This window comes from Pholis gunnellus (assembly GCF_910591455.1).
Source record: "Pholis gunnellus genome assembly, chromosome: 21".
Lineage (NCBI taxonomy): Eukaryota > Metazoa > Chordata > Actinopteri > Perciformes > Pholidae > Pholis > Pholis gunnellus.
The window spans coordinates 10,768,760-10,796,673 of NC_136548.1; the positions used below are offsets into that span (position 1 = coordinate 10,768,760).

The window sequence follows — 27,914 nt, forward strand, 5'->3', positions numbered from 1 at the left end:
TACAACACATGCAAACTCCTTCATGTTAATAGCGTTATGGCTTGTTATGGCTCCCATTTGTCTCCCTATCCAATATGAGAAACACCAGTTCATGCATTTCTCCTGTGCGACAGGAGCATGGTCATGAGGAGGGCTGAGGTTTGGGAAGGCTGCTGTGAAAATGTAATCCATCTCAGAGAGTTAACCGTCTCCTCCAAACTGGTCCCACCCACTCAAACCGAGAAGCTGGAAGTCAAAAGTTGCCCCACTTTTCCTACAAATCACACAAAATGTATTCATGCAGTTCAGCGGAACAACACATGTATTGGAGCTCAACGTTTATTCTGGACCTTGAAAACAGCAGCAGAGAAAACAAACCTCAGCACGAGGTCTACTTAGTTAGTCGCTCTGAAGATATCTGTCATCAGCGAATGAAATTGTAGATGCTCAAATTTCCATTTTCTGATTGTCGGTTATAGAAAATCCCTCCTGCAGCTGGCAAGGATGCAGGGTCTTGCTCTATTGTGCATTAGTTGTGCTGTAACACACTGTATATTGTTTACTGACAAACAACCCTGCTGCACCACAGTCTCTTATCTGTTACTCTCCTGCTCTGCGCCAGGATGTGCGCGCCTCGCGTGAAAACCTGCTATCGGGCTTTATGACATGAGGCCAAGCCTTGTCAGCGTCAGGGTTAAATTACAGTCACCATCTAAACCATTCTCACCGTCTGCAAAGTGGCTTTCTGAACCGCCACAGATCAAGGCATATTACAGAGTTGGCATCTCCTCCGATGTTCCAGATAGCAAAAGTGGGTACTCAGCGTTTTGTATGAGAGATAATGAATAGGATATGAAGAGATGTGTATATAGAGAGAGAGAGAGTGTATGGGCAAAGAAGATCATAGCATAACTGTTATCAATAGCAACTTCACACAATTTCAAACACACACACACACCGAACTGGAGCTCGGTACAAACTGATCCCTCCTTTGATGTTTGTGTGTGCGCTCATCTGTCTGTCAGTCTGTCTGTCTCCATCTGTGCGTGTGTTATTAGTCGAACTATGAGGGTCAGTTTCTCCTTGATACATGAATTGCATAACCAAGGTTGACAGAGAACTATGACAAAGTCAACGCATGAACACATATTCGTCAGAGCTAAACACTCCGGACAGACACGAAGGGGGCCCAAACTGCTCACCCTTCCTTGCCTCCAAATATTCTCTTGCCGTGCTATCCATTTTAACCGCGTAATCCCTCACTCCCATACATGGCTTGAAAATGAACAGGATCAAAACTCTTAAGATACCTTTGGGAAAATTGTATTTCAATTTACAAAACTGTGTCTGTCAAGTGTGAGGAAAGAAATCAGACCCTGAAGCCAATAATGTAATATTTCCAAAGCTGTGGATCCAGTATGTTGTAGAAAATATCTCTTTTTGGAACGCAGCTTATTTCAATAAAACCTGAAGATGTTCCATTTGAGACACAAACCCTTATAAGAATAGATTATCGTATAAACTATTTCCAATACGAATTAATCTATTTTCTCAATGGATCGATTCATTGTTTGGTGTAAATGTCAGTAATATGCAATGGCACATCTCAAACGCCTTGTTTTGTTCAACCAACGGGCCAAAATCAAAGATTTTCAGTTTAAAAATCCAGAAGAAAAAAAAATAGAAAATGTATTCTCTTTAGAGAAGTTGTGTTTTTTTTGCCATTTTTGCTTAAAAAAAACATCAATTGAGTTAATCAATCTACTAATTGTTTGAGCTTCGCTCGCAATGATTCCAATAACAGTTTGTTGGAGTTGTTAAACGCGGCTAGTAAATAAGAATTCAAAATTCATTATAAAAAAAAAACAACCTACATTTCTCATGTTAATATTTGACAATCACTGAGGAAAGCGTGTCTAAACTATGCTGCACAGTCACAGCTAAGACAAATTACGCCGACAGTATCTCATCTTCTTCAGACAGCGCCACGATTTGAAGCAGCTTCATCGTTGTCTTCGCAGGGAGAATCACTGTTGTCATTTGACTCGTACTCCATTGTGCCCATATATGGCTACAATGCACATTTGACTGTTTTGTGCGTCTCTCCTCTTGCTGACTTGAAATGAAAACCAGCTGATGTGAGAGAGGCACGCAACTTAAAGATGACATCATCGTTTCCAATCAATCTCTCCCTCTCTCGCGTTCTCTGTCTCAGCAGCACAATGGTGCGATTGTTTATTCTCGAAGTCACTCACCAGAAAGAGACACAAGGCCCAGGAGAGTAACTTCAGCCAAATTACACCACTGTGAGAGTGTGCGTGCGCTTTTGTACACACGGTGTGTGCATCAGTCATGAGCTGATAAGTTGGTACGACTCGCACTGCAAATACCACTACGCAAACCCAGCAGGAAAAAAAAACACAATTACTGGTCTGCAATGCTTTTCAACCTTTCACATTCATGTCAATGCACGCGTTTTCACTGTCTCTGATGATGTCACTAAAGGGCACTAACACAATATTTTCCCAATAGTTAAAAAGTGCTCTTTTTTTTTTTTTAAACATAAAAAAACATCTCTATATGGTCTTGTTTGAAAAGTTGTTCAAGGCATTTAAGAGTCGCACCATTAAACTATTCCAGATAGTTTGCTGATTGGCATCACAGATTCTCCGGTGATCTTATCCAGACTTAAACCCTGCAGTAAAACTGAGCTTGGAAGATATAGGCTGTGAGACTGTGATGAATCACAACCTTTAAAAAAGGTCACACCAAAAAAAAAAAAAAAGGTAAAAACATGTGGTTGTTTGAAGTAGAGCTGAATTAATTAGCAAATCAGCAACGATTGGATAATCAATTATGTGCGTGTAAGAGACAAAGGAAAGAGATTTTATAAACCCCTCACCTCGTTGAACCGCGCCACCAGGTCCTCCACGGCGTTACTCCGCTGAGCACTCTGGGTGGGTACGGCGGGCACAGACAGCGAGGCCTTGAGGCTTGGGTGGCGTTTGGTTTGACATTCAGGACTGCCCACGTCTCGAGTGAGGAAACAGAGGTACTCCAAGGGAAAGACCTGCAGGAAAGAACAGACGAGTGAAGAAATACACTTTTTCTCTTGGGATGCGAGACATTTTCTCATGTATGAATACAATAAAACTACGTGTCCTCCCCCACCCGTTGGTAAAGCTGCTGCTCTTGCTCGGTGAGGATGCAGGCGATCTCCTCGGGGAACTGAACGAGGTGACGCACCTCTGCCAGCTCCTTACTGATCCCACTGACGCTGGGTTGAAGAGCGCCGCTGCTGGTCATACTGTTGGCCAGCTGACGCTCTGGATGGACAGATAAAGAGGAGCGGACAGAAGAAGAGGCAGAGTATGACATTTGCTGAACCAAACTAGCCGTTATTTCAGGTGCTCAGTGAGAGATAAAAGCTCTTGAAATCCAAAGACAAAGAGAGATGAAGGGAAGGAGGAGAGAGAAAGGTTAATGGACTCGTATTGAGCACACATGGAAAGCAAAGACCGCCGTTTCTCAAACAAGACATGGAAAAAGAACAGAAAGAGATTAAAAAAACGATGCATTATCTACTCTGATGTTTCCCGTTCACCGTGAAAGTTTTAAGCCTCAATGAAATGTTGATCTCTTCTTCAGGATTAACCTGAATGTCTCAAGTCTTCTGATCCATCAATCTCTGCATACCACATACTCTCTCTACCTCTCCCCCATCCAAGAGAAGTCTGCACACTTCCACCCCTCCACAAGTAAACAGCACTGATCACCTGCCAGTTCCTGTGTTTGGATTTCAGTGAGGTCCATTAGTCTGTCTGTTTACACACACACGTACGCAAACCTGTTCTCATCTCCGCTAACAAAAGGACAAATGGGACAGTTTCTACACTGGTGCTGGAGCTGCCAGGTAGACATACTGTACATTGTTGGGACGAATGCCACATAAACTAACTAACTTTTCCACAGCGGGAGCTTTTCCAGGAACCGTTTGAGGGACTCCCTGCATTCTGATCGCATGAAATGTGCAGAACCCTTCTTAGTTACCAGGAGATTGCTGCTTCCCCTCGTTTAAGGGTGAGGTTTCCAGCACAACTAGACGAATGAACAAATGAGTAATACAATTTATATATCATGAAGGCAAGAAAGGAGAAGTACGTCAAACAGATTGAAGTACTTAAGACCGTTTTTGTCTGTTCATTGTCATATCTACCCACTCCTCTTTCGCAAGCCACACACATCAAAAATAGTGTATGCTGCAAACGCATATGCGAACACACACACTTAAAGGGTGTCCTTGGTAACTCTTGAGATGTACAACAGGCAGCCATGGCAACAGCAGTGGCTGCTCTGCAGGGGCACAGTTTAGTATTTACACAGTTTGATTTGTGGATCCGGACTCACAGCTCCTGTAATGAACTCTCAGTGTGTGTGTGTGTGTGTGTGTGTAGGATACGAACAGCGACAGACTGAGAGTAACAGTTAAGAACAAAGAGACGAGAGGCAGGAAAGATTAAAATAAATATAATACACTTGGAGAACTGGAGGTTGTCTGAGGAGAGAGAAGCTCAGTGTAAACAAAGAGAGTAAATGAGAGCAGAAGAGAGACGGGAGAAGAGGAGGGAGATAACATAGAGAGGAAGGAAGGGATTAGTTGAATAAGTGGAGAGTTGAATAGTTTATTCTATGCAGCAGGTGTGATCTATCTAGTACAGTTAAGAGACGGCGTAATCCACCAAATCATTTAAATGTCCTACACAGAGACGGACTTCAGGTTATGAGTGAAGGTTAATTTATGGTCCAGACATGGGACACATATTTCATAGACATATTTGCAATAAATTAAACGGAGAAAGAAAAGTGTTTCAGAGAGCCTGATGTCCTGAGAGCACAGAAGATATGGCCTGTAAATAAATTCACACACTGGAGGAAATGATCACCGTTACTGAGCCCTTTCACACAAGTGCTATGGTAGAAATGATGGAGAAACAGTTGAGACAATCGACTATCATGTGGTCAAAATGTGAACAGAGATCTGATCGTCTCTGAGCTCTTCTTTTCCTATTGCATGGAACAGGTACGCAAAAGTGGCACAAAAAACTAAAATAAGCGGTTGTCTAGTTTTCCATAAAATACACCCAAACGCGTGTTGACATTTTAGCACAGTTTGAAACTATATGAAATCAGATTGTGATATGAATTTCATAACCATGCAGAGGTCAAAACCATTAATTTATTCATCCTTTAAACTGGGAAACTGTCAGACAAGGCAGCGAATAAAAGGCCTTAAGAGATTCTGAAAAATAAATTAAAAGCAGAAAGATTCCAACATGTTGACGGTAAAAAAAAAGAAAAATTGTGTCAAAGCGATGGCTCCCAAAATAGAATCAGTAGATAAACAAATGCATTAGAATTCTTTATCATGTGTTATTCAACGTGTGCCTGCAAAGCTTCACACACAGTGTACAATATCAGTAGTGACAACAGAGAGCTGTGATAAATAAACATTGAGGACTGAATGGAGTGAAATCTTGAATTCCACAGATGGTGATCAGTGTATCTAACATAATCAGATGTAGACCCATGAGAAAAAGGCCTCCGACACGTTGCACATCATAGACACTAGTTTGAGAAACACTGATGTGCAATATTGAACATGCAGCAGTGCTGCTGTGAGACTGAGAGAACACAAGACCCGTGAGTAATTGACCGTGATCTCCCTGTGATGTTTATGCATGGATTTACTCATCTGTAATGCATGCTGAATACATTGTGTGTGTGTGTGTGTGTGTGTGTGTGTGTGTTTGTGTGTGTGTAATGGATCCTTCTCTAAACGTGGCGGTGGAGGGAGTAGATTGGCTGAACATCCTTTTTCACCACTTTCATGAAATGTCTCTTTGTAACAAGTAACAGGCCATTAAGTGAGCCAGGAAATACAGGTGTGTGTGTGTGTGTGTCTGTGTGTGCGTGTGTGTCTGTGTGGTAGATATATCAAAAACAGTATTGATTCACTTCTGATGGCTGATGTTTAGAGGGTTAGAGTGCTGCATGTGTGCTGTTCTAATATTATATGCACATAGAGATTTACAATTTACACTTAAAGCTGATATTTGCAACGGAACCAATTCATAAAATCACACTTAAGCCAAGATAATTGCAACAATATGTGTGTTGTTTAATTGGATGAACTATGTCTGAAAATGATCCAATCTGTACATACACATTAGCATGTCTAATCAAGCCTCAGTCTCAGTGAGATCAAGTAACTGTGTGTTTCGTATGACAATAAGTCAACCTATAACCGACTCAAGGCCAATATGACTGGAGAATCAATATGAAAGAAAATAAAATCTTTCAGCACTGATTTGAGGTTTCTTTTGTTCATTCAGTAAATCAAGTCATTATGCCGACCAAAAGAGAAGAACCTTGGACATAGACCCCGTCATCTTTCGTTGCCGGCCAGGTTCACACACACGCACACACACACACACACTGTTCTCACAACCACGTTTGGAGCTGATGACAACTTCCCCACTGCAGTACGTAGGGGACTCAAACAGGTGCAGTACAAACAGCCTGAGTCAAAGGACTGTGAACAAATTAGACTTTAAACCTATAAATATCACCATGCATTCATAAAATAATTTCAATTCAAAACATCAACAATCTTATTTTCCAGTTTGGGGTGGGATACTAAACTGTCCTTGACTACAACAATAACGTCTGAAACCTGATCTACTGGAGCGTTGCATCACCACATGAGTAACTCTGGAACACAGTCTATTCTGATTGGTTTCTAAGTCTGTCAAATATTATTCAGGAAATACAGATAAAAAATGGTCCTTTAAAATCTCTATATGTTGAAATATAATGTATAATATAACTGAAATCTCAAGGCAAACTGCAGCATCAGGCAGTTTCCCTTTAGACCACAGCAAAACAATATTTCCTAGCTTTGATTCATCGGCATGAATAGCATGCAGTTAATCGTAGAATAACGTATTCATATAACTACCTCGTTGAACAAGGTCGTACGCACACTTAAGTAGCAAGTAGCAGCAAACAAACTGACACACACTGCAGCAAACACAAACATACAGACGTATGCCAAATACACAGACACACTGCAGCAGCAATAAACATTGATCTGTCTGTTACGACAAGGAGTTTCCCTCATTGATCCAATCTGTACACTGGATGCACACGAGATTCACATGCAGACATTAATAAAACATTTGGGCTCTTCTGACCTTTCTTCATTAGTGGGCAGGACAACGACAAAAAACATGGAGTAGATAAGAAGTTCGGACTGATTAAGCAAAAGGCTCCTTGTTATGACTCCAAAGGTCAAATTAAAGCATCGAAAAAGTCACATAATTGAGTCAAGTGAAGGTAGATTTTGAGATTTTTAAAGAAGCATGTGGTCTAAAATGTTATCTTCCCTATTCTCTTCATATTAGAGGTATCAGGTCAAACTATACTGTGGATGAGGCCCATTCTATTTGTACAGGAGAAACACGCAAAGAACAAAGTCAGATGAAAGTTAGCCATGAGTTCAGTGTCTCTGCGTAACTTCACAGTGACGTGTCACAAATGAGATGCAACACATGGGCCTTTAACTGTAAGGTGTATTACTGTATCCTCAGACACCAAATACATCTATAGCTACGACACTCGTTCAGTGTGAAGTTGCCCAGAGACCCTGACATTCTTGTCATTCTGTCAGGTTTTTGGTATGAAGGGGGCACAAGTGCACAACACTTGCTCGCACGCAATTTCCCAACTGCTGCATCATCCATCGCATTTCTATATAAAATGCCAAAGTTTTATATTAGATTGCAATGTTACTGCCACCTGTAGTTTACTCGAGATACAAGCGACACCCTTTGAATCTACGAGTAAATCAAATCTTGTAATGCAGTACGCAAAATATAAAGGACACCACACAAAATCACAAATGAGCATGCTGGTCTAGTTGACTCTTGCTTGAAATAAGCGGAGTCATAATCAATGTCAGTAAGCAAAGCAATGCCAGATTAAATCCTTTGCCACTAAAATCTAAATAGATTAGAGGCAACAGCAGGTGATAAAAAAGCCTGAGTGGAAACGCTGACAATTCTATTAGAAATATCGCAAAAGAAGTTTTTATGCTTTGCAAAGGTGGAAAGGTTTGCTCATTGATAAAGGCAAAATTTGACAAAGAAACCAGCGCTAACTTAATAATGAACAATAATAATATATTTTATATGTATGGCGCTTTAAAAAGGTACTCAAAGGCACTTTACTTGGTAAAAACAGAAACGATAAAAGCAATTACACTATGAACAAAAGAGATGACATAACAGTACAAAAGATACATAACTAGCTTCATAGGTTAAAAGCAGATTTAAATAGATGAGTTTGCATCATGCACTTGATAACATACAGGACACATGTGACTTCAATGTCCACTGAAGTGACGAAAAAGATTAAAACCGTCTCCTCACAGTTCTTCCTCGCGTAAAAACAAACAGAAATGTCATTTTCATCAAACTTTCTACATTATTTTTCATTGGTTGAGTTTCGACTGGCACTCTTTTAGTGATGTTGGAACTGGCGCCACCTACTGCCTATATCGATAAACCAACTCCTTATCATTGCCTAGCGGTGGCGGATGATAAACAACCATTACTTCGCATTTTGTTTGCCGGTTTTCCAGAAATTTGGCTAAAATGTTAGAACCATTTAGTTGGAAACCTGGCTATTGACATGTGACACAGTAAAAACCTAGATCAAAGACATGGAAACACAGAATTTAAGGAATATACAAATGGAACTCTGAGGTACAATTTGAACGCAAAAGACCACAAGTCCTGCCAAGACAGTTAAGACGCACAGTACAACTGTGTGACAGAAAAGACAAGGAAAGTAACGTCGCACCAATTACGTATTCCATCGAGCAGATTCTGCAGTTTTTAAAATGACTAACAATGACATTTCAAGAGTTAAGCTAGAAACTATCAACACCTATCATCAGGCAAGATAAAACCAAATCTGATTTGTGTCTCTCTAAATGTATAATACTTCTTAAAACAACCAGCTGAGCAAATGACTTGCCATCATAATAAGATTCCCTGATCAGCATGTAAACAAATGGTTCAAGTATTCTTCTTAAATGAATCAAGTCCCCTTTGATTTCTCACACGCATGACAGCTAAGTGCTGACCACACTAGACAACATACTGCGGCTCCAATTAACAGATGCATTAAGACACACAAAAAAAAAAACCTGTAAATGAACAGACTTATTTCATATTTCTTATCTCAATGTTACACTTTCTCTCAGCTGTGTGAAGACACCGGCATCCATACTGCAATAACTCACATTTCCTCTACTCACTGGTCAGCTTGTAGTCCGTTCTGTGAGAGTGCTTCATGGTTGCTAGATACAGCTGGCCAATCTGCGTCCACACTGACAGTTCAGTGCTGAGGAGAGCGAAGTACACTTGTCCACATTTGAGCCGTCGGTTCTGTCTCTCCTGCAGCTGCTCGCTCTCTCTCTCTCTCGCTCTCTCTCTCTCTCTCTCTCTCTCTCTCTCTCTCTCTCTCCCTTACTACATGTCTCACTTGCGCTCTCTCCAACTCACGCTGTATCTTTGTCTGTTGCTCGTTTTCACTCACGTGGCTTCTCTCCCTTCCCTCATCAGCAAACAGTCCTTGCTCTCTCTCCTGACCACACTTACTTTTCCTCTCTCTATCTCTCTCTCTCTCCCTCCCTCCCACCCGCTCTTTCACTGACACCATACATAGTTCACAGCCATGCGCTAGAGTTAGACTGGCCAGACCATCTCACTGCAGGACCACACACTGTCATAATTCACACACTCATATGGACAGACTATAGAAGCAATAAGGGATAACAATGGGTCCGAAAAACCATTTTCCCCTCTCTGTCTCGGCCTCTCACCTCGTCTTATACACAGAATAATGAAATGGGAAATGTTATAAATTCTGTAGTTTTTTGAAAACAAGATTCCTATTATGCGACAAGTCACAGTAAAGTGCCGATTGTTACTGAGGCGTTTACATGATACGTCTTAATGAGTCTTTAACAACTTTATTAAATATGATTTATATAATAATTAGCCAATTGATTTTATCGATAGAAAATGAATTGGCCATTTAGATAATTGACATGAAAAGACAAGCAATTTGAGTACGACACTTTGGGCTCTGAGAAACTGGGATGGGCACAATATTCTGACATTTTAAGCAAAAGACACTAAATTCCAAATTAAACAAATGAATATGGCTGCAATGTAAAGATATAGTGGAGTCATGTCTTCGTGAACACAATGAAGTATGGCATGCTGATATATTAACTTTGATATTACCAGAGGTAATGCACAACTGAAAAGTTTAGATAATTCACAATCACAGAGTATTTTTAGCAATAATGGCCAAACAATATGTCCTTTTGAAATCCTTGAGACTTCCCTCCAGTATGATTCCCCACCACATCTGCTGTCAATGCTGGCAGGCAACACAATGTACAATGTCGACTGAGAGGAAGAGGAAAAAAAGAAAGAAACACCAATATTGAGATGGAAGGATGGCAGCCTGTTACTCAGCAGCCCACTTCCTTTTTAGCAGTGTGGTAAATTGTGCTGTAAAGGAAACGAGGTCAAGAAAAGCACCGTAACCACTCCCATTCACAGCTCACTCAACCCCAGTGGTCTTCAGTAGAGCTTTTCTTTCTACGTAAATAACTACAAATGTGTATACTTTGACAGTAACGGGGGCAAGAGGAGATGAAGGCACAGCTATTGAATAGCAAAATGAGACATCCACTATTTGAAGAAGGAATGAATGAATGAATGAATGATTATGATGTTTTGGTTTCTTCCAGGGCTGCAACTCACAATCATTTTCGACTAATAAGCCTCGCATGTCAGCATATCCCCCCCATTTAAGAAGCTTTGAGCATTTTTTCTTAAGTAGTGCTTGAAAAATGACAGAAAAGACAAAAATATTGATTATTTTTCTGAATCAACTCATTTCGTCTTGGTTTTTAGCAACTGCACTGAGCTGAACTCCAGATGTGGTGAGCTGGATTACTTTATTCTTAAAGACTGTGGTTATTCAAACTAGTTTGTTGACCCAGATATGTGCTAACTCATCTCCGCAACGTTGCTGCTGAGCTGCCACTGAAACTAAATGATTGCTATGCTACAGAAAGACATAAGTCATCCACAAACATCAGAGGAACCAGCTAAATACCTTCAGATCATAACAATGGATGAGGCACGTGGAGCGGGTCTAGAAAAACATTCCACCTCTCATCACTCACATTAAAACTCTAAGAATACACCAAGGTTGACCAGGCGATTATCCTAGGAATCCTTGAAAGCATTTCGGCCAGAGGCAAACGTTTGTTAAGTTGTATTTCAAGCCCCAGTTTGGCTGCCGCTGTACTGAATCTAAAACAAATAACTTATTAGGACAGGATAGAAAACAGGATTAATATACACAAAAGAAACTGACACACTCGAAATCACAACCTCCACATCTCTTAGTTAGTGTCTTAGTGTGTCATAATTATGGGAAAACAAACCTATAATAACGAGATCTACGCAGAAATATGCAGTACACCGACACTGAGATTGACAAATGAAACCATGTTCAATTCTCCGATAAGACATGCTGTCATGGATACCCAGCATGTTTCAAACATAACACCTGCTCACACAAGTGCCTGCTGGCATAAACACAGTCATCATTCAATGCTATGACCTTAACATAAAAATCCACCTGAACTGTTATGTAGGTTTCATTCTTCTCTTTTCTCTTTGTAAGACAGGTGCATTTTCACCTCAGGCCAAAAAAGAAATAAGGAGAGGAAACGCATGGAGAGAGAACACAAAGTCTTTTCTATAGAGATGACATAAAAGTGACCCTCGCCAGGGAGGACAATGAAAAAAAACAACCTTTGATATCCAGAGGGGGTGGACCACTTCCACAGACAGTGGTCGATCGCCATGTTTCTAAAGCGCCATGTCTATTTCAAACCAAAGTCAGTTTTGTGTCACAAATTCGTACCTAAGATTCCGTATGAAAAGCTAGCACAGGCTGGTAAGACTGAAAAGACTGACCTGAAAAGGCATAATAGAGCTCTTTATTCAACAAGCACAAGAAACAAGTGCTTTTTCCTGTTAAGATTGTAAAGCGTTATACAAGTCTATTTACCATTTACACATATTTTTACTGGTAAGTTTTAGGAGTTTTATGCTCTGCTCCATTAAAAAGCGTGTTCATTTCAAACTGAAATACACAAGATACGAAAAAAAGGTGTTGACTAACATGAGAGAATAAGAGCAGGTTATGGTGAAACACTGAAGAGGGGAACAAGGCAGGGCAACTGTACAAGTAATATCAACATGTTCTTAGGTCAGACCATCCCAAAGATGCTGAAATGTCTTTGATGACATCTGATATTTACTTTCACCTTGCAAACGATGTCTTTTGAAAAACTATGCCTCATCTTAAAATCAGTTTGAGCATTTTTTTTTTTTTTTGCAAAAAAATAATAATAATCTGTGTTTCTAAAGCCACTCCTTTGTTTGGTTATTTTCACGCTTATGGCCCTGCACTCCGCTTTTAAAACAGCCCAACTAAAGTGTATGTTTCTGTTGGAGGGACATTAACACCTCTGCAGAGAGATACTGTTTTATGGTAGACTAAATGTAAAATCATTCAAATATTTTTAAACACAACAATGTGCCTGTGAGTCTTCTCTAAGGTAATGATCATGAGCAATATCTGGGTAGCTTTGGTACTGGGTTACAGAGAAAGAGATAGTTAGACGGGGAGTCTTTCATGCTGCACGCGTGCATGTGTGTGTGTGTGTGCGCCTATGAAATCCTATTCCTGCCAAGACTTCTAAGCTGCTATTTGTGCGCGTGTCTGGCTTTATTCTGTTTCCTGCAACACCCATTAGAACATAACACAGTGTCATGTTGAAGATATGTGCTGTACGTGTATGTGTGTGTGTGTGCTTTTTTTCCCTCCGAAAACTTGTCTGACAAAAAATAAAGTTTTGTTGTTAACATGATTAATATTAAAGCAAGTCACAGAGAAACAAACACTCAAATTCATTTTTGTACGTGCGTGTGTGTGTGTGTGTGTGTCTCCTTGATCTTGCGAGAGACAGTCTGTCCCCTGGACCAAAGCCAGCGGAAATGAATGTCAGGATCGGCTTACATTTATGTCATATGTAACATCATTGCAGAGAAGGTGGACAGACAGCTGAGCAACTGACCAACAACCCGGCTGGTCGGAAGTATGTGGATAGTAAAATAGCGAGAGAAACAAAGACGACATGATGCATGATGGAAATGTATTTTCTTATCTCATTAATTTACATTTTAGTGTCTTTCTCAAGGCATATCAGGAACAGGGGTAGCTGCTGCCATGTGGTTTAAGTACAATGAAAAGCAGGTATATAGTGCGCGGCTGTACTTTTAATGTAAAACACCCAAATTAATTCAAAATATCCCTCCAGAGCTTTTCAGAGGAGCAGCGCAAGCATGTTTGAAGTGCATATAACCTCTTTTCAGATGTTAAGAAATAACTGGTGTGTGTGTGTGTGTGTGTGTGTGTGTGTGTGTGTGTGTGTGTGTGTGTGTGTGTGTGTGTGTGTGTGTGTGTGTGTGCATCAGTGTTGAGTGGACCCTGTGATGTGAGGAGGCCTTTTCTTCTTCCTGTACGTCTTGCACCACTTCAGCATTGTGTGGTCATGTGTGGCTAAATTGGAGAATGGAGTGGAGAAAGAGAAAAAAAGAGAAAAAAAGAGAAGAGAAGAGAAGAGGGGAGGGAGGGAGAGAGAGCGACAGAGAGAGGACAGCAGAGGACATAAACAGAAACGTAAGAAGGAAAGGGCAACCACTGGGATCAACTACAGACATGCTTCTACCGACCCAAAACCCACAGTGGATAAGGAACAATGTGGGAAAAGAGCAGAGGAAGAGAAAAGAGTGGAGCCATAGACCACAGGGGAATAATGAGAACTTTTCATGCTAAACAATAGAAATTGGGGTTTGTACACTGAAACCTACAAATAAAGAAAACATTTCGTATACACACACACACACACACACACACACACACACACACACACACACACACACACACACACACACACACACCCCCTTCAGTTTAACACTCACCTTTCAGCACGGCGTGGCTGTTGGGGCTCTGGGGCAAAGGGTAGGGCAGAGCAGAGCGGGCCCCGAGAGCTGCTGTGGCCTCCAGAAGGGCTCCGGTCAGCAGGGAACACACCGACGTCCTCTGACCACAAGCACGGTAAAACCTAGAAATAAATAAGACGCGGAAGCAAGAAATAAATAACACAGTAAAGTTTACCTGTGATTCTGAACTTACGCTGTCTCGACCAATATTACAGCCAATTGCCTTTCAGCTAGAACTAGAATAAGGCCTAGTCTCTATAATAGACTACATAAAAGCTGTTGCAACTGATGCATGCTTTATCATACAAACAGTATGTTATGTAATTGTGGAAGCCATTTTCATTGGATGACTTTCAAGTCGGAAGAATGACTTTCTAATAATATCATTTGTCCTGTCGTCAATTATCAAATTCACAAAACAAATCTTAATCGCCGTGATTAGTGCAGGTACAAATAAATGCAATAACATTAGATAATGAAATCTGAATAATTAATCACATAGCTTTAAAGTCTCAAGTACTGATGCAACAAATCGTTTTATTGTCAATTAACTGGATTTTTATTTTAATAATTAATTAATTTAATAATTAATCAATTAATTGGTCAATAATGTGTCCGAAAATAATGACAAATGCCCATCACAATGTTCTACAGCACACGGTGAGGGCATCAAATTGTTTGTTTTGTCTGACCAACAGTCTGAAAGACAAAGATGTTCGGTCTATTATCCTTTTTGCATAGATTGCATTTCTTTAGAGTCATGTTTAACCTGTTTTATGTAACCAACACCGTACATTACATCTGCTTTAAGTTACTGTGAGGAACATCTGACTGGTTATGCAACAGTCTCAATTTAATATTAATGCCTATAAATGACCAACAAGACCATCAAAGAGAAGATTGGCTATTTCTATACAGTTATTTTTAATGTTTGTCATCGGTGCCACCGGGGCGGATTCAGATGAAAACATGCATGTTCACCAGAAACGCCTGCAGCTCAGGCTCCAGCGGGGCCTCTGAGCTTTGCCTCGCTGCTCTTCCAGGCCCCGCTGGGAGCCAACGACCACACCACAATGCTTGAGGCCCAAGCTGTATTGCTACTGTATTTACTGTATCGCAGTAAAATGAGAGGTTTTCTAAAGGGACTCTGGTGCAAACACTACCAATTCCGGCCACAGGGAGGACCAACATCAACACAAAATGACAGTATCTTGTAGTAGCTTTAAGTATCTTTTTTTTTTCAAGTTCTTGTTAATCAGCTGGTTACTTAAAAAGGAGCAGTGTGGAGGATTTAGTTGCTTATAAACTATTGAAAACAAAGTTATGAATATAATATTCCATTCCTGCCAATAACTTCCCCCTAAATCCTACATAGTGTTCCTTTATTTAACTAAATGTTTAATTGTAAATAACCAATCCTTTCATCACATGATGGACCAGCAATTGGGGAACATTAAGACAAATTATATTGGACAAAAAATGTCTTCAAACCTAGGGGGATGAGAGGGATGACAACACCAGGGATTGAGGCAGGGGCTCGGGTCCGGTTGCCAGCGAGACTCCCCGGGACGTCCCGGGCAGGACAGAAGGAGCTGTTTGGCGGGATGAATCAGGTTGAGTTCCTCTCTGTCCTGCACATAGTTGTTCAGCTGTTAAGGGAATCATTGACAAATGGGTGAAGATATTCATTTCTATAAATAAAGGTTCCATTTTCATTGAGTGTCCAAATGTATGAGTAAAACACAGCTAATATTGTATAAAGTGATAACGCCGATTCCGCTTTATCAGCCTGAGGTAGTGTGCATCAACAGAATAACTGAGATGAAAGTTTGATTCAAAAGCTTTCCGGCAAAATTCACCTCATCCGGTGCCGTTTTTTAACCTTTCAGACTGTTGTGCAACATCTGAATCAGTGGTCATTGTCATCAGCTCCTCTGCTGTGGTCATTACAGGAAGCAATTTCCTCTCTCGGCGGAACAGAAATGAAGGCGTGAAAAGAAATAATGAATAGAGAGTTAAACCACGGAGGCACAAAACAGATAGAAAAGAAAGCAAAAAAAGGTGGGAAGGATCTGGACCGCAAGCATCAGGGTGAGACAGACTAATATGTAGGCAGGGGATGAGAGAGGGAGAATAATGGGGAGATGCAGAAAAAAGAAGTTCGGAGGCAAGAAAGAAAGAATAGACGAATATTTTGACCTTAAAGAAAAGCCTCCTCCTCCTTCAGTTCCCTCTCTTCTCAGAACAAAATCCATCTAACATAAAAGGAAACACTTATCCAAACCGATTGGCTTGCACTTTGTCCTTGAGTGAACCAGCAGAAGAGCTCTTCTGGCACAAATTTCAGAGAAAAGCCATTACGGCAACATTTTGTGGCACTTTACGCGGGCACTTATGCCTTCAGCAGGGGTGGATATTACAAAACTGGTGACCAAGTGGGGGGGGATGAATGCAATAAAGGTTTAATGAGAAAATAAGGCTTGGGTATAAACGTCAACAAGCGCTGCTTCATAAGAGGGCCAAGAAGGAGGCAGGTGACGGCCACCGCCACCAGGATCCTGGTGTACACTCTCGGAATTAAGTTAGTCTTGTGTTCATTCTTTAAAATATGTCCTGTTTGTATTAAGCACTGGCAGCAGAATGGCATAACACACACACACACACAGAACAAGGCCCGCTGTCTCAGTGGGATGGGTTTCCTGCACGGGGTGTAGGCCCTGCTGTTGTCAGATCAGGGCCATCCCGAGGGAAAGGAGACTTACCAGCCTGTACGTTTAGAAAATGAGAGAGCCAGCATGAGGGAGAAGGAGAGAAAGGGTGAGACACACACACACATATACACACACACACACACACACACACACACACACACACACACACACACTCCTCTTCTCTCGGTAACAAGCCAATTATGTGAGATGTGCTGTATTGACCTGCATTCCAGCAGCAAGCTTATTACTAAAAGCTGAAACTTTCAAAACCATTAGGAAATAAAATAAACTGTGATCAGACACATTTACACAAGTAGCGTTTTTTCTTTGTCTTTCTCCAGAAAATTCACTGACTCACATTTCTGGTAAAAGACCTCATTTCTTTCAGTCGGCATCGAGAGACTGTGCATGTCCACTGAACAGACATAAAGTCTGCTACATTCACAGTGTTTCTTTTTTCCACATGTACTACATGAGTATGAAGTAAAAAGGCAGACTTGGCCTGGGTTGTACGTGGCACTCACACGTATTTACCCTCCATTCAGATGGTTCAGGTTCTCAGTTAATTAAGGCTGTTTTCCCGAAACTAATAAACAAATAAAACCCAAAGGACTTAAGGGTAGATTAGTTTCTATTATTTTACATTGCTTACATATTTCAGTACTGAGTATCAAAGCAACAGAAATATCAATGGAAATTACTTAATGGCTGTAAACAGCCCCAAAAAGCAGCTAATATGGACTTTGTATTCGTGTTTCCAAACTACTACTCCACTTTACCGGAGCCAAACAAGACAATATGTCGTATTTTTGTCCGACGTAACGTCTGTCTCTCTCCAAGCTGTCATGGTTATGACTGCTGTTTTGACAATAGAGCCAACACAGATCATTTGTTTATTCTATAATTACACTGAATCGTTATGATCTGAGACACATTGCCATTGGAAATGCGGTTGCTTGACACCAGACTTACTTCTACAAAAGGCCCAACATCTTCCATGTACAACAACCGTGTTAATAACCTCCCAGCATACCGTCAATCTTCAATAATGCACAAAATGTGAATCAGACCTTGAGTGTTCTTATGATGGTGGTGACTGGTGTGCTCTCCCAGACTGTGCTGATATCCACCAAACACAGACATCATAACGTTTTACACACAACATATTATCCTCATTGTAGACTGAACAAGCTAAATGATGGGGTCACTGCCATTTGTCAGATAAGTAGAACGTCTACCAGGACTCTATACCAGAATTTCTGAAATATTGATGTTGATCATAAAGTTTGGATACTGGGTGATGTCAGCTCACATGGCTCATCATAAGAAGTTTTTTTTGCAAACAATGCAGCAAAAAAAAGTACTAAAAACTGGAAATCTTCATATTTATCTTATCATTTTACTTACTTAAAATATGAAGATTAAGATGTGGCTAATGAAGCAGAAAGAGCTGTTTGTATGTATATGTGTCTAAGACAGTCGGACTTTAAAGGACACTGGAGGGAATGTGGCGCTGCTTTTGATGGACACAAAGCAGCTGTCTTCACTCCACTCACGACACACAAACAAACAATCTCATCTTCAAACTCCACGCGCACACACACACACACACGGACGTACGGAAAACCTTCCCTTTAAATTACAAAAAACGCAGTAGAACACAAAAAGATCGTCAAAAGTATCTCACATTCCAAAGAACGAGATGTTTCAGACTGTTTATGAATAACAAGTTTCTCTTCTCAGGGTTCACAGGTGTCCCAAGACAAGTGCAGCCATAAATAACAAGCACAGAGTGGAGATGTACACTGAATGAAAATGAAAGGCACAAGGGAATGAGTGAGTGAAGGTGTGCGCGGGGGAGTGAGCAAGCTATTAACTGGTTTAAACATCCATTAAAGGGAAAAAATGTCGTAAATCAACCAAATCGTTCATTTTTACTAAAGATTTTTAAATCTTAGTATAAAAAAATAGATCATCTTTAATGTAGCCAAAGTCTCATCAGGCGTGGAGGCAGTCATTGCATTTCAGCTCAATTAGATAAGTAAAGGTCGTCCAATACCAATATATCCATTTGTGTTGTTCGTCCCAGTTAGTTACAGTAATACTAATCTGTAAGCAGAACTATAGCTATACGAGTCAACTGCCACTAATACAGCTCTGTTTCTCATGTTCCACTGTGTGTGTGTGTGTGTGTGTGTGTGTGTGTGTGTGTGTGTGTGTGTGTGTGTGTGTGTGTGTGTGTGTGTACACAGGAAATGCTAATAGATTAAGCGCAGTGAAGGTAACTTATACAGTATATGCTAGAGGCAGCTGCACTGATTGAGCTCCACTTACAATAAGTAAGGGTAACTTCCAAAATATCACTCCTCTTTCAAAATGATGTGCAATAGACAGTCAAAGTCTGTTATGCAATAACTGTGTTACAGTGGTGCATAGAAATGTAACTTGTAGAGCACATGTTGTCCATATTGTATCTGTAAAGCAAAAATATATATTTATTTATTTCAAATTTAAAAAAAAACGGTTTGGTTCTGCAAACTATATTCTTTCTAAACAGTTTGTTTAAAGTTGTGTTACAGTTCTTATCGTTTACACAGATTTTTCTTACTCTCTATAATTCTGCCATTTCATTTGACAGAGATTTTTCTCAGCCAGTTCAGCCATAGTATAATGGCATTGCGACAAGATACATACGAGCTATGACTTTTATATTCCTGACAATCAGCCGACGCAATTTACAGTTATGAATGAGTTTGCCGCAAAGTCCCATTAGCGCCCCGTGAGGTCATTTCCCTGCCTGGCAACAGCCATTCTGGGAAAGGATTAGCAGGGTGCACTGTGGGGCACCACACAGATCTACTGAACTTTGAGCCGGAATGCACACGCACACGTACGTACAAATGCAGACACGCAAAGGCGCTCTGACTCATGCCCGTGCCATTATGTATATCATACCAGACACATACAGTATGAATGAGCATGCGGTACGCTGGAAAGGCCGATGCCGTCGCCCTGAAATCCAACCACCCACACCCCGACCTCTGTACTTTGATGTCCCCGGCCCACCCCACACACACACACACACACACACACACACACACACACACACTATCTCTCAGTCACATGTAGCCCAGAACAATGTAGCCCAGCTGTCTGTGAAATGCTGCAATATAGTGAGAGTGAAAACACACAAGGACACAAACCTTAATCCGGTAACAGCATCAGGCATTGCACTCAAAAACTCACATGGGATTATAGTGAATCGATGCATTCCCCCCCCCCCCCCCCCCCCCCCCACACACACACACACACACACACACACACACACACACACACACACACACACACACACACACACACTCTCCCACGAAGCTGACATTCAAGGAATAGAAATACATCGTTTCAACTGAATTCTACTTTTAGAAGCTTCATGGAGGGTCGAGGTTAGCCGAGGTCAGCGGGGGGTCACTGTTAAAAGAACTCCGTTATTCTGGTCTGTGAACTCAGAGCTGAGGTCACTGTGAGAGAGGTCCGCCTTAACCCTTCCTTCACTGCACAAGTTGCCAACGGCCAGTGTATTTTGGTTAATTTTGGTTTTAAAAAGTTAAATTTATGAAACTCGGGGGGAATTGTCTTTGTGTGTTTGGCTTGAACAAAACTCATTCCATGACCCGTGAAACTAAAATCACCTTAAGACTGATGCAACAGAGTACATAAAAGGGCAGTGGATGTGGAATAATTGAATAATAAAATAATATGTATTTATTATTTGGTCTCCAAGGCCACTTGGAGGGGAGGGATGCTCTTTCAAAGTAAAAGCAATTTCATACATTCCTCCTCAAATAACATCCAACAGCAAATTATCAAAATAAGGTGCAATGTTGCAGAGCAGAGCAACATGTACTCAAGAAAACTCAGCTGAATGTCTCCACTGCTTCAGTCTTGAAGTGCTGTAAATCACCGGAAGATTTAGGTCAGAGAAAGCCCCATATTCCTAAAATCCTCCGTGGGACTGCGAGTTTGCTTTAATGCGGTGAAAATGGAGCCGACGAACCGAAATCGACTGCACCTTGTCTATTTGGAAAAACTTGCTGAGGAGCCAGGTATGTTCAGCAGCTCTGGCATCTCGGCACACAGAACACTCAAACCCCACCCGGCCCGGACGACCCGAAATCAGGAGCCATAAACCAAGCGCACCCAAACATGCCAAGCAGACGTCCCGCCTCTTAGCTCGAAACATGTGAAATGTTCTCAGCGCATATATGTGTTCTATAGTAACTCTTAATCCTGGTTTGCATCACCAAGAAAACAGACAACCTCTATGCACTGTCCTGGTCTGCTCTGACCCTTTTCTGCCGTTTCGGTCTCCACAAGGTAATGTTTGCTTTGCCGCAGCCTGAGCCTGGACTGTCTCACCACTGACTGAGTGCTGCGCTGATTTGTGTGTGTGCAAGTTCAGAGGCAAAAAGGTTGTGTGTAGTTAGATACAGATTCTATATGTACACATGTATGTTCTTTGTGTGTGTACTAGCACAGGCCGTGTATGCATATATGTATTTAGTGTATGCTCTGTGTATTTATATGCCTCTGAGCATACATAGCTCTGAATGTATGTGAATATATCGTATGTGTGTGTGTGTGTAGGTGGTCCACGCATTTGAGTCAGTGTTGCTTAGACTAGATATCTAATGTCTGAGTATCTGCTTTGATACGGATACAATACACACAGACACACTTGAACAACTCTCCTTTTTGAAAACATATTAAGAGGATCATAATCCAACTAAAATTACATTTTTTTAATGAGAAATGTGAAATCAACCTAATGAGACAATATGCTAGGTTTGGCAATGCATTCACGCAAACAACGATAACGGAGCTACAGCACATTTTGGAGATGCACAGTAACTCACATAAACACACAAACTCCATAAGCAAACCTCCTATTCATGCATGACCTCATACTCAATGCATCGTCTCGGCCCCAAGGCTATGAAACATTGCCTTTGTGGGAGTGTCGGCATTGTTAACCACATTAAAAAGATAGAAATAGAGACAAGAGGTGTTTAGTAGTGCATCAACACCACACAGTGAGTACTGAACTTAACAGCTAAATCCACTCAAATAAAGGCAAACAAGATAAAAAAAAAAGGTGTGTGCACACTTCAACTGAAGAGATATGGATGCAATAGGAAAAGAGAACAATACGATACATTTGGTTATCACACAAAAGAAGCAGTGGAGTTTGTTGTTTCACAGAAGAAGCCTCGAGAGAAAGCCCCTCATGTGTGACTCACAACTCAGGTCCTCTGTGGCTCAATTGGTGGATTATGATGCTGACATTTCTCGGGGTTAGACTCATGCAGTACTGCACTGTAAATATAATGTGTATAATGTAAGTGTGGGGGTGTTTGGGAACCCCCAAAAAGGTTTGAGCAAAGGCTTTTCCCTGGGATTCCCAATAGCTGGAAAACATTTGTTTTGGCTATTACATGAAAAAAGTGGGATAAATTAATACAACTAGGAAAAAGCTTTTAAAAGAAAATAATAATATAAATCCCAGATTAATAAAGAGCGGAGGTCTTAAAGGGTATATGTGTATTTAACACACATTTAAATCTTTAGTTCAAAGCTTTCATCTGATTTGAATTATTCATCTTCGTTCATAATACCAATTATGACCTGCTGACCCCCGAGCCCTTGTTATGTAATCAGGTTGAAGACTTCCACACAGCATTTGACTAACTGGAAGGTTTAAGGAGAGGAGAAGAAAGGATGTGACAAAGAACAGTGCAGCAGGACAGACAAAAAGGAGGTGAAGAGAGAACGACACAGGGAGGAAAGCGAGAGGGAGGCCGAGGGTGACTTGAATCATAATCGCCTGTTCAATTACACGAAAGATCCAAGAGCCTGGGCCCACCTCCCCGAGCGCCGCCTCACACCTTTAACCAGCTTAGGGCACTGTTGTGTGTACGTTATGTGTGCGTGTCACACAGAAGTCGAGAGCAGTGGGAAAACTCAAAGAAGCAAACTGCGTGCAATTTAGTAGAAACTCAAATGCTGAACACAAAAAAAAATACACTGTTTGAACTGAGATAAGCAGCATTACAAAAGATGAAAACAAGTATACGAACGGCAGAGAACAAGGCGAAAGTGCAACAGAAAAGACCCATTTACAGGAAAAGACTCACTAATCGAATTTGTACAGAGTGAATAGCGAGCAGAGAGGGAATGACAAGTTGTGCTTAGTCACACTTGTGAAATGCCAGGTCACCGTTTCAGCAGATAATGTTACTGTGTGCTTTATGGAACACTTTTGAGGAGATTAGATCTTAATATTAGATAGACGTTGGGTATCATTACTGTTACTTTATTGGAACTAAAAGCGTCACAGTGGATGATTCTTTATGTGCAATAAAAAGGAAACTTCTGGCTTTATTTGGCCTTGGTCTTACCGTATGTTCATAGTTTTGGGAATCAGTTACGATAACATGTTGCTCACCAGCTGCAACACAGCAATTCAGAAAATGAGGACAATAAACAGAGCTTGATTAAGTAAAGCCATGTGAGTCTTGTTTAGGTTTCTAATGCTTTATTAAAAAGTCAAAACTTAAAGTAAACAAAAGTAATTGTTCAAATCATCCACCAAATGGCAGATCTATATCCACTTCTTGCAGAAATATTTACCCAGAATAAACTAAAAATGAATTGCATGTACTATATGCAGCCCAGCCAACACAGCGGAGAAATCAAAGAGAATAGGAAGTCATGTACGCAGTCTAGCTGAGGCACTAATGACTTTATTTGTGGTTAAAACTAAAAGAGAAAGAGAAAGCGGCCTGCGCTGGTTGGTAAGATCCTCTTCTCTGAAATGTAGCTGGTGTGTAATTTGTTATCATAAATAATAAAACTGATGGAAAGAAGATACGATTTAAGCTCTAAGAAAGAACGGCAAGTTTCAGAGGGACAACGGCACAGAATGGAGACAGTATAACAGAAGAAGAAATATGACATGAGGAGTTGGAGAGGGAGTCTGGGACGGGGGGGAAAAAAAAATTGGGGTCATCTTGAGGGCCAAAACAACCTGGAACCCATTACCCAGAGCACCCAGCGGGACCCCTCCACTCCCCCACTCACAGTTCTCATGATGTCATACTACAGCGAGCCCGCTACGCTCGCCTTCATAACGGGGCACACAGTCCTGGTCAGGCAGCCCAGAGATAAGCCTGACGAATGTTTTTCAGTTCTTAAAAAGGTAGAGAGATAAAAACATAGTCCCGGGTTCTATGCAGACAAATACAGTCGAGAGGATTTGAAAGTAGTTGCTGCATGAATGTTTCTGCTTGAATGTTCTGCAGATTTGAAGAACAAAAAGATGGCATTAGTTCTGTATTATGATAAATTACATTTGAATGCTACTCATTTTAACACTCAACTATCTTTTAACTGATCTCAGCTATTCCATGGCTTTACCTCGACCTACCTTCTTTAAGTAATGCTACACTTTCAAAATCTCACTCATTGTTTACTTTATTTATTTTTTCCCTTTTTCTCCGTGTTCAACTTTGAACAGCACATTCATCTTAACGCATTCGAATCCTGTTGCTGAAACACTAATCAGACTCCAAATGTAAAAGTAAAGCGTAGTTCCTCACCGCCACTAAACACAATGAATGAAAAGGTATGTTTTATCAGTAGCGTACAGCAAGAAAAACATGTAGTAAACAGTTTACTTACTGTGGCACAGAAACCAGCTGATATATTCAAGAGGACGGAAGAAAACCCAATAAGCTCCGATCCCTCTTAGTCTGTGTACACTTAAAAGTGAGAGTGGAGTCTTGGGCTAAAGAGAGCCAGAGGAAGAGAGGGAGTGAGAGAGAGAGAGAGAGAGATCTCTACATCAGCGGAGCAAGCCGACGGAGGAGAGATGGAAAGGAAAGAGACGGGAGAAAGAGAGACAAGAGTGAGGGAGAAGCACAGAGACTCAGAGCTATCTGCCTCAGACTGTGGGTACCCCCATATTAGGTTATGAGGCAACCCAGCAGCAACAACGGAGATGTTATCAGCGAGCACACTCCAAACACAAAGACAAGAGGAGACGCGAGATTTCCATCGATCCTCCTCTACGAGCCTGTTCAACGTGTAAACAATGTCTGACAAAACTCAAATAAGGCCTCTGTGTTTTGATAAGGAGCTATTACGCCCAACCCGAAAATCGACCATCGAAGTCCTTTTTCTTTTTTTTTTTTCTCCAAAGCCCACAATCCAAAAGGTGACCCACCAAGGACGATCAATTCTAAGTGCGTTAAGTCAGGAAGAGCTCATCGTGCTAACAGACAAATCAATGTTTACATCAAGAGATATTGCTCTATTAATTCTAGTAATATAACGCGTGCTTCCTGGTTTAAGTCAGGAAACGGTGCAAAACCTTTCCCCCGGTGACATGAATAAACGGTAAAGTAGTCAATTAAAAAGGTATTTTATGAAGAAATAATACTGCGTCAATACAAACTGTACTTCTCCTACATGTTTATGAAACTTTAGTGTGTCATCTGGGACTGAGCAGCATGATAAATTAAATGCGAGGTAACGTTATTTACTAAGTGAATCTTTTTTTGCACCAAATGTCTCCATCCCAGATTATTTTCCTGAGTTTAGAAGAACAACCAAGTGTCACGTGACATTAAATATCTATGTACGTATCCTCTCATTGCAAACTACTATATTTACGAGGTCAAATATGAGCAAACTCCATCCGCCGATAAAAAACACCATTGTGGCTGAAAGCTCCAGATAAAGCGAGTAAGTGGTCTTTGAGTTTGTTCTGTCAAAACTGTAGAAAACCTTGTAACAACTTGTCTCAACATGTACGTCTACTGCAATATTCATATGGTGAACATAACTAAACAATTCAACGCTCTTCACTCGCCGTATCTTCTAAGCATCCATGTGATATCTTTATGTTGTTATAATCCTCCCCTGTATGTTAATTAAGAGGCTAAAACACTAAACTATAGCGATAGTAAAGTAAAACAGGACCTTCCATGCTGTGGGTAAAGCCCAATCACGTGCCATTGAGCCCAAATCGCCTTTAAGGCGTCATAATGTCTAAATAAGCCATGTTCCAGCTTTGCTTTCATAAGGCCCACGTGACACCGTGGGCCATTAAACCAATAGAGACGGAGGCCAAGGCCACTAAATCCTTGTTACACTTCAAACCATTTCCGCAACAACTATGAATCACCTCACTAGTCATATAACACATCTTCACAGGAAGAAACTGGATTTGTTGAAGTCAAAGGGTAATCTCTTCAGTAAGAGCAAACACATAGACACACTCATAATAAAAACAGGCACAGGTCTAGATGATTTTTTTTTTTTGTTCAGATCAAAAGGTAATTTCTCGTGTAATAACGGTGTTGGCAAACTCATAGACGCACACATTATCCCAACAGGCACAGGTCTAAGTGAATACAGTGTGTCCTATTGAATCTGCCTAATCAAGAGGAAGAATTAATCAGTTTCATGCCCAGTTGACATCAAAGTGATCTTCAGAACAAAGCCAACAGCTGGCCTGCCCTCCGTCTTTGCTTTGCATGTCTTTGATCGATACTCCGCTAATGAGACTGGCCTCCTGAGCCAGTAATGAGAGGTCAGATTCATGTATTATACCACACTTATTAAAGTAATTGCCTTGAGAAGGCACAAAGTCCCCCGATCAATGTGAGTTAAGACAATGATACGGTATGACGTGGTGTTGTCTCGTTCAAACACTGAACATGGACAAAGCAGCCGGCTATCTCTTTCTCTCTCCTCGCGCCTTGGAGTGGTTTATTATAAAGCACAGCTTATATTCTACAACACAATATTTGCAAGGGTAGTTCGTGAAAAACACCACCTGTCCCGTTTATTTCAATAAGTGTGCTGCCCTCTGGTGGGTATTCATATACAGTAAGCACTGATTATCTTAAGTAGAAATCTGTCATGTAAAATAAAGCCAAATGAAGCATCACCTCTATTAGTTGGAAGACAACAGAGAATTTAGATTTAGGCTTTTTTAATCCTGATAAAAGGAATCATGAATCTCTTTTTAATTCCCAAACAGAAGCTGATAAGAGCGAGGAAAATAACTAGAGCCCCAGCTAATGATCATCTTTATAGAGATTATTAATTAATTAATAATTATTATTAAAATTATTTAGTTTAGTTAGAAAATTAAACTAAACTAAATAATCTACTTTTATGGACGGAATGGATATTCAACAATCTGGGAAAATAATCAATAAATTAACTAATAATGAAAATAATTGTTACTAGCGGTCATCAATTAATCTCTTTATTATTGTTTTAATTCATTTATTAATCACTTATACAAAATGTTGAAAAAGATAATTAATAAAAGATATCTAAGAGCCTTCGGTGACAACTTTAATTTGCTTGTTTTGTCTGTCAATATCCCAAAGATATTCAATTTATTATAACAATAACATTTAGAAATCCTTACATTTGAGAAGCCAGTGACTATTTATAATCACTAATCAACTAACTGAGTACTTTACGAATTGATTCAGCACTTTGCTGCAATAACACAAGGATGACTCAGACAAGAGTGTACACACACACACACACACACACACACACACACACGCCCAGAACACCACAAGCATGCAGATCAAATAGCAAGAGGAAGCAGAGTTTGTATGTCAAGAATGTCAGATTTCTCATGAAACATAAATCACGAGTCACACTTCAGCAGTTATAGATATTCACATACCAAAAATATTTAGCAATCCAAGTTCATCTGCAGCATCTTCTTCTTCGATTTCTCCACTAGATGGAACCAAAGCATCACTTTTCATTTCTCAATTCTAATTCCAATCAGTTCTCTCACGTTATCGCAGCTATTGTGCCTTTTATATCAAAAAAGAGAAGGTGGAAGAAGTACATGTAGAGTTCCTTCAAAGTCATGCTTCAGCCTTTTCCTCTGAGCCCTCTG

The 27,914-nt window shown here is 40.6% G+C and overlaps 1 protein-coding gene across 10 annotated transcripts in view; it reads right to left on the reverse strand.

Annotated features, from left to right (window-relative positions):
* The window catches only part of plce1 (phospholipase C, epsilon 1), a 73,012-nt gene that overhangs the window by 23,419 nt on the left and 21,679 nt on the right, over positions 1-27,914 (reverse strand). For 9 of the 10 annotated variants that reach the window (XR_013767569.1, XM_079182360.1, XM_079182359.1 and 6 more), the window contains 4 exons: positions 15,699-15,856; positions 14,187-14,329; positions 3,151-3,305; positions 2,882-3,049 (listed from right to left, as the gene is read on the reverse strand). Coding sequence is in view for 9 of the 10 variants with exons in the window: in XM_079182360.1 (XP_079038486.1) it covers positions 2,882-3,049; positions 3,151-3,305; positions 14,187-14,329; positions 15,699-15,856 (624 nt within the window). In the remaining variant the exon portion in view is untranslated. The remainder of the gene's footprint in view (positions 1-2,881; positions 3,050-3,150; positions 3,306-14,186; positions 14,330-15,698; positions 15,857-27,914) is intronic. The other variant, XM_079182358.1, reaches the window with a different exon arrangement.